Source organism: Sphaeramia orbicularis, chromosome 16 (assembly GCF_902148855.1).
Source record: "Sphaeramia orbicularis chromosome 16, fSphaOr1.1, whole genome shotgun sequence".
Taxonomy (NCBI): domain Eukaryota; kingdom Metazoa; phylum Chordata; class Actinopteri; order Kurtiformes; family Apogonidae; genus Sphaeramia; species Sphaeramia orbicularis.
In genome coordinates this window covers 42,237,679-42,253,793 of record NC_043972.1, presented here as the reverse complement: position 1 = coordinate 42,253,793, position 16,115 = coordinate 42,237,679, and the positions used below count along the sequence as shown (strand labels likewise).

Sequence of the window (16,115 nt, the reverse complement as noted above, 5' to 3'; positions counted from 1 at the left end):
CAAAAAAAAAAAACCAAAAGGCCCATTCCACAAAGAGTTCAGCAATAAGAGTTGAGCTCAGGTTTTCTTCTTTTTTCTTCTTCTTCTTTTTTTAAATCAGAACAAGTCAACACAAGCCCTCTGATATCTGATTCACATTTAGAAGAGAGAGCAGTACAAGAGGGTGTGGTTTTTTTTAGTCATTACTTAACTATGAAAGTGCAGTAAATTAATCTGCATAGTATTCATGACATATTTTTGTATTTACAAGGTCCCTGTTAAAATTTCTTAAATTTGGTTCTTTATTTTCAAGGCAATAAAATGTGTGAAATTATGGGAGGTATCTGGCATCTTATTTTATTTTACTGTAGAGGTATTAAAAAGGATTTTTAAAAAAGTTCTTAAAAGTCAAAAATTTTTACTTTTTCATCTGTCTTTTTACTTCATGCCTACAACTGTTGGTAAAATGTAAATGAACCTTACTCTCACTTTTAACAATATTCCTACATAAAATCTACCACAGGACAGGACTGCACTGTATATACACAGCCCCTAATATAATATAATATAATATAATATAATATAATATAGGGTCAAAACACCATAATGTGCCGTCAGAGAGCGAACTTTAATTGATTGCCATTCCAACATTTATTTCAATATAAAGTAGCTCCTTGTTTTGGATAATCCCTTATGGTACAACTAAAGCAAAAATTGATTTAAAAGTAAAAATGTGGATCATTTAGCAACATTAATCTGTCAAACTGTCTCTAAAATGTCCCGTCAGACAGATTTCGAATTCAATTCAATTCAATTCAATTCAACTTTATTTGTATAGCCCAATATCACAACAAGGTTATCTCAAAGGGCTTTACAGAGTCAGTTAGAGTAAACAACAGTCAAATGAACAGCAAGAAAATGAGTAGTGTCCAGGGCATCCCCCGTCCTTAGACCCTCCTTCTCGGCAAGGAAAAACTCAAAACCCAGTGGGAAAAGGGAGAAACCTCGGGGAGAACCACAGTGAAGGAGAGATCCACTCCCATGGACGGACAGGCTATAGATGCACCAGGACTGATGGACGTCCATTTGCAGATGTAGTTCTAGTCTACAAGGATGCAGTAGGGTGGACACATGGGGGGTCCATCCCGCTGGATGAGACAGGCAGGGGCGAGGAGGCCCATCCACAGTGGTGAGGCCGAGGACGTCCATCCAGACAGGTGGGGGAGGGGGTCAGGACACAGGACAATTCTGTGTTTTGACCCTATAATATAATATAATATAATATAATATAATATAATATAATATAATATAATATAATATAATATAATATGACAATAATAATAATCAATCAATCAGTCATTCAAACTTTATTTGTATAGCACTTTTCATACATGTTACATGTAGTACAAAGTGCTTTACACCAAACCCCCCACTGTCCCGCAGTTGCAAATAGAAATGAAAATAAAAGCAACAGAGTAAATCAATGTTAAAAAGTAAGAGTTTAATTAAAAGCTAAACTAAAAAGATAGGTTTTAAGTTTACCTTTAAAAATATGAACACTTGCAGCAGACCTCAGGTCCTCAGGTAAGCTGTTCCATAGTTAAAAGGTGAATGAGGCCTCACCATGAGTTTTGCCATATGCATATATTATATTATCATGTATAGTATAATAATATAACAACTATAGTTGCAATAATAACAATTAAGGAGATACTCATGGTAGTGTGATTTGGTTAAAAACTGGTGTAAAGCATTACTGAAACCTGGAGGGATAGTGTTTAACTATATTTGAAGAAGAAATTGGTAGGAAAAAAAACTCAGTGATCATGGTTGAAGATCACTTAAAGATCAGTGAAACAGAATCATAAGAAACATTAGCCTCCGCAGCTATTTTGAGCAGTGAAAGTAATAGCATTTCCACAGGCACAATGTGAGGAGAACTCAAGAATCTTGGCCTAAACAGCTGTGTGGCCTTAAGAATAACATTTATTAGTGAATATAGTTTGAAAAAAAAAAAAGGTTCTAGTTTGGTAGAGAGCATAAGGATTGGACTGTGGAGCAACAGAGAAAAAAATGTGGTCTGATGAGTACAGATTGTATCTGTTCTAAAGTGATTACCCATCATGCCGAGTGCCTGCAGTGCAAGTCTGTGGGGGCAATAAACTGGAGTTGGTTCAGTTTGTCAGGTCTAGGTGTAGTAACATTATGTGTTCATACAATGAGGTCAGCTGAACCTGAATATACTGAATATCCAGGTCTGAACATCAGTGGATTTTTGCTCCTATGAGGATACAGACATATTCCAAGAGGACAATACCAGGATTCATCCAGATGGAATTGTGAAAGAGCATGAGACATCATTACACACATGGATTGGCCAACACAGTCCAGACCTGAACCCCACTGAGAATCTTTAGGATGTGATGGAGAAGACCTTACATTTGGGTGCTTCTATGAAACTAGGTTTATTTTGGTACCTGGCACTTTACCAGCTTTTTAGACCCAATAATAAAAGAGAAATTTAGACATATTTCCACCCTGGATGTACCTACTGATGACCTCAGATAAATGCAAAAAAAATTATATTCTTACTCTAAGCCATCCCACAATAAATGAATTTTTAATAAAATATTGGGGCCAGAAATAGGACCAAAATTGGGACAGGCAAAGCTACCTAGGTGTCAGTGCATTTGATCTGGAACACGTGGCTGTAAATGGTCTTATATACCACTATAGTATACTCTCCTGTTTTACTGTACGGTGTCCTTGAGTGCCAAGAAAGGCACCTATAAATAAGATGTATTATTATTATTATTATTATTATTATTATTATTATTATTATTATTATTATTATTATTATTATTATTATTACTATAAATAAAAACAGTGTGTTAAATTTGACGATCCTAGTGGTTTTTCTATTCCAGACATCAGTGGTGATTTCTCATAGACTGCAAGGGAAGCCCAGCTTCCCCTAAAATTACAAAAATTAAATGGTTAAATATGTATGGCTGTGTTGACATTTCATTGACTACAAATGTGTTAGAACACGTTCATCTCAAAGATGAGTTCATTCAGAATCAGCTTTATCACAAATCAACGGACTCGATGTTGTTCACTTCTCATACATTCCCGTTGCGCTGTTTTCTCATTCGATCTCTGCTCAGTGCATTTGTCCGTAGATGCCGGGCATCTATGAGCTTCAGTGGGACTGAGTGGAACAGTTTTTTTCATTGCCTCAAAACTGGACGGTAATTGGATAAATGTCACGATGTCGTCCCGCCCCCGGACGCCGGGCGTCTCTTGGGGTGAATGGAGCTGTGGGCGGAGCTCGGCCGGGCTGGACGCCAGAATCCCACGTACTGATTGGAGGATCAGTCGAAAGGCTGAATCCTGTTTGATTGACAGCTAGTTTCAGATCTACTCCTTCACTTGACAGAGTTCAGTTTAATACCGTCGCACATTCTACTGTGAAAGAGAGAGAGAAACCACTACGAAATTACTCGTTCATTTCTTGCACTGTAAATAAAACACACTCATTGTACTTCCTTGTTTCAATTTAACATAATTTCAGCGTTTTCTTGTTTCAGTTACATAATTTAATAATTTCTTGTTCGAGTTTAATATCGTTTTGTAGATAGTTAAATCAATCATACTGTCGGCTAGGTCGGAGTGAAAGGAGCATCTCTTGTTTAAAAAGGCTGAAGTCTTACACCCACAACACACTGGGCCAAGGCAATCTGAGCAGCCTAGCTCTGCTGGACATTCAGAGGACACTGGTCAAGTTCCTGGAAGAGACGCCTACTGGTACGATAAGGTCACTGACCATTTTCTTAAAAAGGAACAGAGGGCCGAATTTATGTTTAAATAACTTGACTTTTTTTTTTTTTTTTTTTTTTGATGAAAGCCGACAATGAGCTTCCCCTGTCTGAAAGACGAGCAGCCGCCACTGCCAGACATGTGGGTTTTTCATGAACCTTAGTCTCATTCTTGGTTTGGCATGTAACCCATCGTGTCCACTCGTATTACATGTTGAACCTGCCCAGGTAAACACAAATAAATCGTGAGTGATTTTGCAACAGCCGTCATTTTTGTGAAACGCTCTGCCTTGCATAATTTGTTTGATTCCCAAAATGCACCTGTGAAAGAATAAAAAGATATTTGAAAAAAATACTGGCATGTAATTTTTGTGTCCTTTTTATCGTGTTACATGTGAATTTATGTATAGAAATAATATAAAAATGTGTTTTATCTGAAAAATAGTTCCTCTTTTATCTCAGTAAATATTTATTTTTTAAAATAGAACCAGGGTCAGGGTTAAAAAATGATAAGCCCTTCTCAATGCCCATACTCTGACTGCTGGGGCTTTTTTTTTTTTTTTTTCTTATGCCAGAGGTCCAGAATGTTGGTGTTACGACCAGAATGATTAACACAGATTGGTTTGAGTATTTTTTTTTTCTTTTTTTGGCCTGTCTGTTTTTTTTACTTGTGTATATTTCTTCTCTTTTTTTGCTGTTCTGTTTGCCCATTTCATACGTGTGTGTTTATGAGGCTGTATTTGTGGGGATGCCACCTGGATGGGGTGGGTGGTATGTTCACAACTTTTGTAAGCAATGCTTTAATGATCTCAATGTTGTTGATATGAAAAAATGATAAATAAAGTTGTTAAAAAAAAAAAAGATTAGCCCTTATATATTTTGTGTTCACCTGTGTACCCATAACATGTATGGAGGCTATTGTTAATACTGATTTTAATACTGACCATAAGTCATCTATTAGTTTATAAGACACCTATGAAAGCTTTTCAGTTTTCATTCTCTTTCTAACCACAGGCCTAGATATGAATGTTTACTCTCAGTCAGTTTCTCAGTTCTGCATGTTTTCTAAGCTACTTTATCTCTAACGATACCACAAGACACAGCATAACCCAACTCCCTAAAACTTCCCAGGACAACTCCAAGGTCTTGCATTCTGTCTGTTTGTATCTTATTTTCTTTCTTCTGCTTAGCAACAGTGTCATACATCATATTAACCAATCACATTTAAGCTTAGCGCAGGCTACTATAAGTTAGACTGACTTCCTGGATGGGTCAGAACTGACATCAGAGAGGGCGAAGCTTCATTTGTCAGTTTCTCACTTATGCACAATAAAGGAAGGCCTGATTGACAACCAATCCATTCTCCATGAATTTCTTTGTTGTTCACACCTCCACAACATTATGTTATTTCATATTATTTGATAGGGCTTAGTGGTGGTGTTGAAGCCTGTTGAAGTCCAATGTTTTCTTGTCAAGTGCTCTGTTCATGGTATTTTTTATAACAAAGAGCACAAAAGAAATACCTGTTTTGTCCTCCCCATAGCAGAACTTTATGTAATCCTAAACATTTAGGAACAGATATGTGGTTCTGCCCAAAGTTGAGCAACATATTAGTAAGGTAAAAGTAACGAGTAACGTAAAAAGTTACTTTCCATAGAAGGTAACTAAGTAAAGTAATGGATTACTTTTTAAAGTAGTAATGAGCAAAAGTTGCTTTTTAAAAGTAACTTCCCCAACACTGACTGTGACATTGCATGAGCTTGTTAAAATGATGCAACAGTAAATACACTATATTGCCAAAAGTATTTGCTCACCCATCCAAATAATCAGAATCAGGTGTTCCAGTCACTTCCATGGCCACAGGTGTATAAAATCAAGCCCCTAGGCATGCAGACTGCTTTTACAAACATTTGTGACAGAATGGGTCGCTCTCAGGAGCTCAGTGAATTCCAGCGTGGAACTGTGATAGGATGCCACCTGTGCAACAAATCCAGTCATGAAATTTCCTGGCTCCTAAATATTCCACAGTCAACTGTCAGCTGTATCATAAGAAAGTGGAAGTGTTTGGGAACGACAGCAACTCAGCCATGAAGTGGTAGGCCACGTAAACTGACGGAGTGGGGTCAGCGGATGCTGAGGCGCAGAGTGCGAAGAGGTCGCCAACTTTCTACAGAGTCAATGGCCACAGACCTCCAAACTTCATGTGGCCTTCAGATTAGCTCCAGAACAGTGCGCAGAGAGCTTCATGGAATGGGCTTCCATGGCCGAGCAGCTGCATCCAAGCCATACATCACCAAGTGCAATGCAAAGCGCCGGATGCAGTGGTGTAAAGCACGCCACCACTGGACTCTAGAGCAGTGGAGGGGCGTTCTCTGGAGTGACCAATCGCACTTCTCCATCTGGCAATCTGATGGACGGGTCTGGGTTTGGCGGTCGCCAGGAGAACGATACTTGTCGGACCACATTGTGCCAAGTGTAAAGTTTGGTGGAGGGGGGATTATGGTGTGGGGTTGTTTTTCAGGAGCTGGGCTTGGCCCCTTAGTTCCAGTGAAAGGAACTGGGAATGCTTCAGCAGACCAAGACATTTTGGACAATTCCATGCTCCCAACTTTGTGGGAACAGTTTGGAGCTGGCCCCTTCCTTTTCCAATATGACTGTGCACCAGTGCACAAAGCAAGGTCCATAAAGACATGGATGACAGAGTCTGGTGTGGATGAACTGGACTGGCCTGCACACAGTCCTGACCTCAACCCCATAGGACACCTTTGGGATGAATTAGAGCGGAGACTGAGAGCCAGGCCTTCTGTCCAACATCAGTGTGTGACCTCACAAATGCGCTTCTGGAAGAATGGTCCAAAATTCCCATGAACACACTCCTAAACCTTGTGGACAGCCTTTCCAGAAGAGTTGAAGCTGTTATAGCTGCAAAGGGTGGACCCACGTCATATTCAACCCCATAGACTAGGAATGGGATGGCACTGAAATTCATATGTGAGTCAAGGCAGGTGAGCAAATACTTTTGGCAATATAGTGTATGTGCTGTTAGCAAAGTTAAAGATGGTACAAAGAAATATTCAAGTGTGAAATTGTTTTAAAGCACAGATGCGGCCCGGGGGCCAAATTCGGCCCACCAAGGGGTCCAGTCTGGCCCTTGGGATGAATTTGTGAAATGCAAAAATTACACTAAGATGTTAACAATCATTTTAGTTCAGGTTCCACATTCAGACCAATTCAATCTTGAGTGGGTCATAGTAATTCATAAATACTCACAACTCCAATTTTTTCTCTTTGTAAATGTTAATGTTTTCATGTATTTACACTAAAACAAAGTATAATATTGCAAAAATATCTGAATAACCTGAACAAATATGAACAACCTGAAATGTCTTTGAGAGAAGTAAGTGCAATTTTAATAATATTCCAAATGTTACTAAATGTTTTGTGTATTTGTAGATCCACTGTGATCTGTAAGTTATAATGTACGTGTGTAAACGATAAACTGAGGCAGAATATTGTTAAAATTACACTTTTTTCCCTGTTTGTTCATATTATCACATTGTTTGAAAGGATAGTTTGTAGATGCAAACATTTCCAGTATGTAATTTAACTTTTTTCACTCTAAAACATAGAGAAAAGTTTGGAATTGACAATATTTATACAGTATATTATTATATTATAATTTTACTTGTTCGGCCCACTTCAGATCAAATATAGCTGAATGTGGCCCCTGAACTAAAATGAGGTCGACACCCCTGTTTTAACGTGTCTGACATCAATTTATGCATTTTTGTTTCTGTAAAATAAGCTCTTTTTTTTCTCCCTCTGTCTTTTTTTTCAATGACCGGATACTGTTTTCTGCAGCTCTGGCCATCTGGAAATGAGGAGAGGAAATCAAATTATTAGGAATCAATCTGAAACAACACAGCAAGCGCTGATGTTAGTATCCACAGTGATTTCTAAAAAAAAAAAAAAAAAAACAATGGTGTAATTGCATGATGTAATCCAAATGCTAATTACAGATCGCAGGCTTCATTCAGTCCTGAGGCGTCCCCGGCCCTGTTGAGCTGCACCTGCTCCGACAGTGACTGAGGAGAAATCTTATTGAAGCTGTCCTGTCTGCTTATAATTACATTTCCTGCCTTTGGGCCTGCTGGATCTATCAGGTCAGAGGAGGAGGACAAGACACAAGCCAGAGCTCCATCTGTGATTAGACAAATACTGGATCTTTTTGGTGTTTATCCCATAAAGACCCAAACATCCGCCAAAAGCATCCGCTGATATGAACTGTTTAATACCTGGTGATCCACTAATCCTATCAATACATGTAAATAATTGGTGTAAAATGCAGTTTGTTGTCTTTTCATGGTCATTGGACGTTTAGAGGCTCCATAGTTACCGTGGAAACACCGTCATGTTCTACAACATTGATTCACAAGTAAAACCCATGGAGTTGGATCAAAGACAGTGGATGGAGATACTTGTTTTATGTTCAGTTAATGAGAGATTTTGCTGAAAAAGTCACTTTTTATTCAGTTTTTTCACTTTTTGATATAATAACCCTCAACTTTACTATGAGCTTTTATGAACATCTATATGAACAGTGAAGTAAATGTTAGAAAATACTAGCTTTTTATTGAAAAAACACAAAATACAGAGAATAATATTACAATAAATCACAGGTGTCAAACATGCGGCCCGGGGGCCAAATCTTGCCCGCCAAAGGATCCAATCTGTCCCGTAAGATGGATTTGTGAAATACAAAAATTACACTTAAGATATTAACAAGCAAGGATGTCAAAATCATTTTACTTCAGATTCCACATACAGACCAATTAGATATCAACTGGGTCAGACCAGTAAAATACTATCATATTAAGCCTATAAATAATGAAAACAGCTAATTTTATCTTTGTTTTAGGGTAAAAAAGTAAAATTACATGAAAATGTTTCTATTAAAAAACTGTTATTTTACAAAAAAATGTGAAAAACCTGAAATGTCTTCAGATAAATAAATGCAATTTTACCAATATTCTGGCTGTTATTAAATGTTTCGTGTATTTGTAATCGTAATGTAAGTTGTAATGCACATGTGTAAATGATAAACTGATAATCTGAGGCACTTGCTTTTCATAAGACGTTTCCAGTTTATGTTTACGTTATTCAGATTTTTGGAGATGTTAACATTATTATAATTTAATTTTACTTTTTTTCACTGTTATTATTTTACTGGTCCGGCCCACTTGAGATGATATTGGGCTGAATGTGGCCCCACAACTAAAACAAGTTTGACACCCCTGCAATAAATGGTGATAAACCACTTAAGGATGGTTAAATATAGAGAAAAATCCCAAAAGTCACAGGGTTATTTGACAAAAATACAAAAAAAAAATAGCAGCTTTGTAAATATTTCCTTTCAGGTGATGTCATTACATACATCTGATAGTCCCAGTTCTGGTGTTATTTAGCATACTTTTCACTAAATTGAAAAGCCAAAATAGAATTAATTTCATCATGCCTCAGGTGTGTGATTTAGCGACCTGATTAACTTATTAAACTAGTAATGTCCTTTATTATATTTTTTTCTTTTACTAGCGGGTCATAATCTAAATTAAATGTCCTTGATTGTAGAAGGAACTGCTCAGTGAGTTACTTTATTTGTATAAAGAATAATAAGGATGACAACATCAGACAGACTGCTCACCCATCTCCATTATTATGATTTTCACTGCCACATTACTGAGTCATTTCATTTGTCGGCTAATTTGTGGCTGCTTAGCATTGCCCCCTGTTGTACTGTAACATGTATTACACTCTGATTTACCCAACACAAGCTTCGTTTGGCTATAATAGTCAATATCTAATAAGTGAGGAATCCCTAAATTTGCTGTGGTAAACACAAAAAACAAGCACAATACATAAGAAAACACAAAAAACTAATAATCTTATGTCACTATATGTCCTAAGTCCCCATTGTAATCCATCTTTTTGTCCTTTTTTTAAAAAATTTTTTTCCACTCAAAAGGTCAGCAATAGGATTTTTTTGGTCATTATTCAAGCTGTCTCTGGTAAAAATAGCGCAAACCATGTGATCCTACATGGGAAGGTGTGTGTGTGTGTGTCCAGTATATGTGATACTCTGTCAAATGAAGATAAGTGGAAAGTAATTTGCAAAAGACGTGGGGGGGGGCAACTGCAAGAATAGACTGGCAGATGGTGAAGACACGACCCTGGTAAACCATATTTTTTCTACATTAACAACCTGAAAAATGTAAAATAAAAGGGGGCTGTTGTGTATTATTTATTTTCTAACAGTTTGTTTCTGACCTTGAGAATAGTACGGTGTTAAATTCTTATTACACTTGCATAATAAGAATGCTTTTAGCTTTGGAGTAATAGACTCACACCCAAATTGTGTTTTATTAGAGTTTTTTTTTTTCTTTATTTTCACATTCTTCCTTCATCTCTGTTTTTTAAATGTGCAGTTTGTCCTGTTTTTTTAACATGTTTTTCACACCATTCACCCAACACCACAGCTTCCGTCTTAAGTGCTTTTCTCCCTGGAGTCTGTCTTGACACTGTTTGTTTCAAAGACTGTGATCATGAAGGAAAAAAAAAAACACAAAATACTGGATGAAATATACTTCTGTTAATATAGAGTATATGCATTATTTAGTATTTCTGGTTATTGTTTTGCATTTGTATCGCAGGATATAAAACGTATGTTTATTGCAGCCTTTTTAGCGTCATTTTTATCAGCTTTTAGTCATAATACTTCTGTGAGTGTCTCCCCCTCCCACTCCTCTGCTACCTCCTGTCATCACAACCACCCGCCTTATCTTCTCCCCTCAGTCGCACACTTTGCCACCAGTCAGGTCTGCATAGGTCTGAACGGTCATGTTGTGGTTGATCTGCTGTTGAGAGACACCAAATAAATCAGATCACCTAAGAGAGCGACATAAGGTAAGATCTTTCAACTTTATTTCATAACAGATACATAACCATAGACATTTTTTCAATTTGCTTTGGTTATTTAGCATCATTGCGTGATTGCATATTGAAATTAGCCTGTTCTTATTTGTTAGCAGTATAGTTTTTTATTCTGCAGGTGTAATTGGAAAATATATCTGTACCAATTTGTGATTTTTCTACTCTCTGAGAAGAGGAAAATACAATATTGTGCCATAGAGGCTTGTGCAAAGGCAGTACAAAAATGAGTCAAGAGGTTATTGCTACATTGTATTTCAGTGTAGATGTTGCTCAATGATGCAACAAAAATGTATTTTTCTATATTATGAATGAACTTTCCTGTAAGCACTGCTGTTTTTTTGACAGTCCAATCAAGATCACTGGTTCTTAAGAGTTCAAAAACAGCCTGGGGTCACTAAAGATTTTGTTTTGTTTTTTACCGCAAGGAAGAAACGAAAAACCCTAAGATGGTGTAATATCTACAGCACATGCATCCATATTGCCCGTAGTCGAATTGAGAAATATTGTTCCTCAAGGCTATAAGAAGGGCTTTCTGGAAAGTAATTTACTTCCACCACTTCTGCACGCATATATATGTGCATATTTCTTTGCTTTCATAAGGACTTGTCAGATTTGTGATGAAAAACAGAATAATAGTTATTGGGAACAGAATAAAGGAGAAACAGAGTAATGGAGGACACAGTGACCTGATTGGGCTCAAACATTTCCTTTGCAACTCTCCAGAGGGGGAAAAATGCATTATTATTTTTGCTGTAATTTACCCTCTGTTCCCTAGCTGCTCTGAAAATGTTCCCTGCAGGACAACTCTGCTTTTCCAGTCCTAAATGGACTTTGGTTTAGCTGTGACAATATACTTCATGTGCAAACCGTTAAAGGCGGCCGCTCCCGTTCATCACAACATTATTTACTTTACTCAAATCCTCTTACATCAGGCTTTTCACACTTAGTTTAATCTATTGATTGCATTCAGGAGATGCACTCCACAGGAGTAGTGACCTTCACCCATCGATTAAATGCCTCGTTAAAATGCAGTCTCCTCTGTTTCCTAAAGGGGGCAGCGTTTGTCCTGTTAGCTATGACCCAGCAACATGAATATAGTGCTGATACTCTGAATTAATAGGGCCACATTTGGTAATAAAACAAAAGCCCACTGGAAAGTATTGATTTTCTTGTCTGCCTTGGTTCTTAAAACAAAAATAACTTAAGCGTAATTTCAGGAAGATGTCTTACTGTTAGTGATGTAAGAAAATTTAGACTTTTTTAAAAGCGTATGGAGCTTCTTTTGTGTCTGTTACATAGAAAATGGGATCAAGAAAGAGATAAAAACTGACAAAATACGTCTAATTAAACACAATCATACACACAAACAGAAGTAAAAGTGTTTCTGTGTGATAATGACAGCGCTGAGGGTCTCTGGATACACCACTGATGCCTTCCAATGTCAAAATCTTCTACAAAATGATCAAACTATTCCTGAAGTAAGGAGACGTTTACGACTATGCTCTTTAAATCATGATCCTCCAGGCTCCTTGTCTCTATCACTTCCAACATCTGCATCAGCTCATACTGTAATGATCATTGTCTGTTTGTCCAGACCTCTAAATGACTTTCCATCTTCACTTACAAATGTTAATGTTCCTTTTAAGCCCCAAGTTCAATATTGACAGAGAGAATAAGTAATCACATTTTCAGCCTTATGTATGTTTTTTCTCCATAGGAAGTCACTTGTTTAGTCCCCTTTACATAACACACCTCATGATGAACATTGTTATTAATCAAATTAGGCTATATGTGTTTGTATAGTCAGAGCTTTATATATGTATATATGTATTTTTTTTTCTTTTTCTGATGTGTTGATCATTTCTTTCCTGCTGCTTTTTACTATACTTGAAAATTACACTTGACTTTAACACCCAATAATTTCCTCCTGGGATTAATAAAGTATTCTGATTCTGATTTAAGATGATATGTAGACATATGTTTCACTTATTAATCATTGACTTATTGTCAATGTTTTTCTGTTTGTTTTCTGTTTTGCGAAGATGTGTCATTTTCCTTTCAAATTTTGTTTGACACTGGTTCATAGATTGCATCATCATTGAATTCTTCACATATTGTAGTTCTGTATTTCTATTCTACACTGCAAAATATCAAAATCTTATACAGTGTATTTTTCTCATTTCGAGTTAAAATATTTCATCACACTTCAAATAAGACATAATCACCAAGAGAGTAACTTTTTGGGGGGATATAAGAACTTATTTTTAGACAATAGATCTTGAAAATTGTATTTCAAGAAATTTTACCAAGATAATTTTCAGTTGTTCCATTGGCAGATTTTTTTTTATTTTTTTTTGCTTGAATTAAGCAAAAGAAAAAAAAAAATCTTGAATTAAGAAAAAAATAATAATAACAATAAAATCTGCCAAAGGAACAAGAGAAAATTATCGTAGTAAGATTTCTTGAAATAAGATTTTCAAGATCTATTGTCTAAAAATAAGTTCTTACAACCCACTTAAAAGTTACTCTTCAGGTGATTGTGTCTTTTTTTTAAGTGTGATGAGATATTTTGACAAGAAATGAGAAAAATACATTTGGTAAGATTTTGATATTTTCAGTGTATAAAAATCATTACTAATTGTATTTAAGAACAATCATTTACATTACTTAATGGACTGTTCTTTTTGTTGACGTTACTTTTTCTATTTTGCTTAATAGAATTATTTTTTGTTTCTATTCTTGCAAATTAAGTTACCCTGGTTCATAGATTTTTTATATTTTGTCATTCAACTCTAACAACAGAACATTATTATTAGCAGGTCCCCTTGTGTTAGCTACAGTGTGTTCATGTATTATATTGTATTCTAAAAAAAAAAAAAATCCTGCATTCAACAACTCTAGATAACTCTTTTTTTTCTAAATAATAGACTGATGTGTTATTTACATGTGTTAGTATGTGTTAAATTACATTTTTGGTCTCTATTTTCTGCAAAAAAGGTAAACGACACACACATCCAAAAATAGGAGGTGTGCAGGATCCCAAAAAATTAACCATGAAAAAATAAAGGAAGGTCCGCACAACCTGTTAGCCCCCAAACCATTTATTCAGCTACGTGACATTTCAGGCCGAGGCCCTTCATCAGACTGAGGACAGACAAACTTACACAGGTGTTTTATATGCAGCATCAAATCACAACACGTGACCTGCGTTGTACGTCATTTTGGAGTAACAGAAAAAAATCTTTTTAAACTTTTCAAACATATGATCAATTATAAATGATCAAGAGTCAAACATTTCAAATGTCCACAAATACAAATTACACAGGTGTTTTATATGCAGTGTCTGACCACAATAACACGTGATATGCAATATACGTCATCTTAGAAGAGCAGAAAATAACTTTTTAAACCTTATCATACATTAAATCAATCATAAATCGTCAAATGTTTCGAATGTCTACAAATACAAATAATTTTTAGTGATCAGACTGCTTTGCACTTGTATTTATAAACAGGTATTAATCAAATTTTTACAGGTCCATGTAATTATACTGTCCATCTGAATGTGGTGACAAACTCCACAGCATGTGTGCACAGTTCTTATTGACAAAAATACAAGAACAGATTTACAAAAATGGATTAACAAGAGCAAAAACAAAAGCAAAGAAAAAACTCAATTGGGCAACGTTGAAATACATCCAAACCTATTGTGCTCTATTTTCTGCAGCAATTCATTAGTAATACTCAAAAATAATTCATCATTTACACTTTATTTCCTTATTAGACCAATAAACAGCAGCTGAAATGGACGCATGGGAAGTTCCCACGTGTTTAGGAACCACAGAAGCGAAAGACAATGTTTCATCAGCAGGTATGCACTGAATCCATGTCCTCATTCAGAACTTGTTTTGTCAGTCTGGTGCTCTTTAAGTGGCAGTGTGTGTTTCTCCCACAGTTAACAAATCCTGTGAGAATCTAGAGTGCTACATGGTCCTGATGAAGGCGGAGAAGACGGCCATCGGCTCCATCTGTTTCCTGGCTGGTCCCATCACACTCCTGGAGAACACCCTGGTCCTGCTGGTGATCGTCGCTACAGCCACACTGCGTCAGCGACCCTCCTATCTGTTCATCGGCAGCCTGGCTTTGGCTGATGTTTTCGCCAGCTGCTTCTTCACCACCAGCTTCCTGGACTTCCACCTCTTCCGTCGCAGTGATGGCCCCACTGCCTACCTGTTCAAGTTAGGTGGTGTTACAATGGCCTTTACCAGCTCTGTAGGAAGCTTACTACTAACAGCCTTGGACCGCTACCTCTGTATCCACCAGGCATCCAGCTACAAAATACTGCTGACCCGCCGCAGAGCCCTGCTGAGCCTGCTGGTTCTATGGAGCGCCACCACCTTCATCTCCTTCTTGCCTCTAATGGGTTGGAGGTGTCCGACAGGGCTCGTCCCACCCTGTTCACGCCTCTTCCCCTACATCAACTCGGGTTATCTGGCCTGCTGGACCAGCTTCATCTTGGTTCTACTGACACTAATCTTAGGGGCATATGCTCTCATCCTATGGAAAGCCCACCGCCATGAAGCCTCCATGACCAGCATCCAGGGAGCAGCAGGATCAGGCCAGGCCCGCATGAGGATGGACATCCGGCTGGCGCGCACCTTTGGACTCATTCTGCTCATACTTGTGGGTTGCTGGCTTCCTGCGCTCTCCTTCATGATCGCTGACGTATCCATGCTCCTGACTCACACCCAACAAAGGGCCTTCGCCTTCTGTAGCACCCTCTGCCTGGTCAACTCTGCAGTCAACCCACTGCTGTACGCCTTGCGCTGTCGGGAGCTAAGAGTCGCTCTGCAGCAGTTGTTTCACAGACTTTGTGAGATTGGAAGGTGTAAGAAATTGACAGAGCACTTAACTCCAGAATTAGCCTCCGGACATGATATCAGCTGTACAACCATCTCTGAGAATGAGATGCACAGGACCAGAACCACCACCCAGCTAACCACAGTTTCGGAAATAGTGACCAAGCAGCAGAAGAGCATTAGAACATAAGTAAAGTATGGAGATTAAATAGAAAACAGCTGTACAGATGTAAAAGAAAAAGCATTTTAGAAGTGGCTATGGTACTGTGCTGAGGAAAGAAGTACAAATACACTGCAAATATCAAAATCTTACCAAGTGTATTTTTCTCAGTTGTAGTCAAAATATCTCATCACATTTAAAATAAGACATAATCACCTAAAGCACAGGTGACAAACATGCGGCCCGGGGGCCAAATCCGGCCCACCAAAGTGTCCAGTCTGGCCCTTGGGATGAATTTGTGAAATGCAAAAA

The 16,115-nt window shown here is 37.5% G+C and overlaps 1 protein-coding gene across 1 annotated transcript; it reads left to right on the top strand.

Moving 5' to 3' along the window:
- Nucleotides 1-9,973: 9,973 nt before the first annotated feature.
- Nucleotides 9,974-16,038, top strand: cnr2 (cannabinoid receptor 2). Its single transcript, XM_030157454.1, has 4 exons — nucleotides 9,974-10,027; nucleotides 10,647-10,757; nucleotides 14,569-14,655; nucleotides 14,740-16,038. The coding sequence occupies exons 3-4, from the start codon at nucleotides 14,589-14,591 to the stop codon at nucleotides 15,831-15,833; spliced, it is 1,161 nt and encodes a 386-aa protein (XP_030013314.1). The 5' UTR covers nucleotides 9,974-10,027; nucleotides 10,647-10,757; nucleotides 14,569-14,588; the 3' UTR covers nucleotides 15,834-16,038.
- Nucleotides 16,039-16,115: the final 77 nt, after the last annotated feature.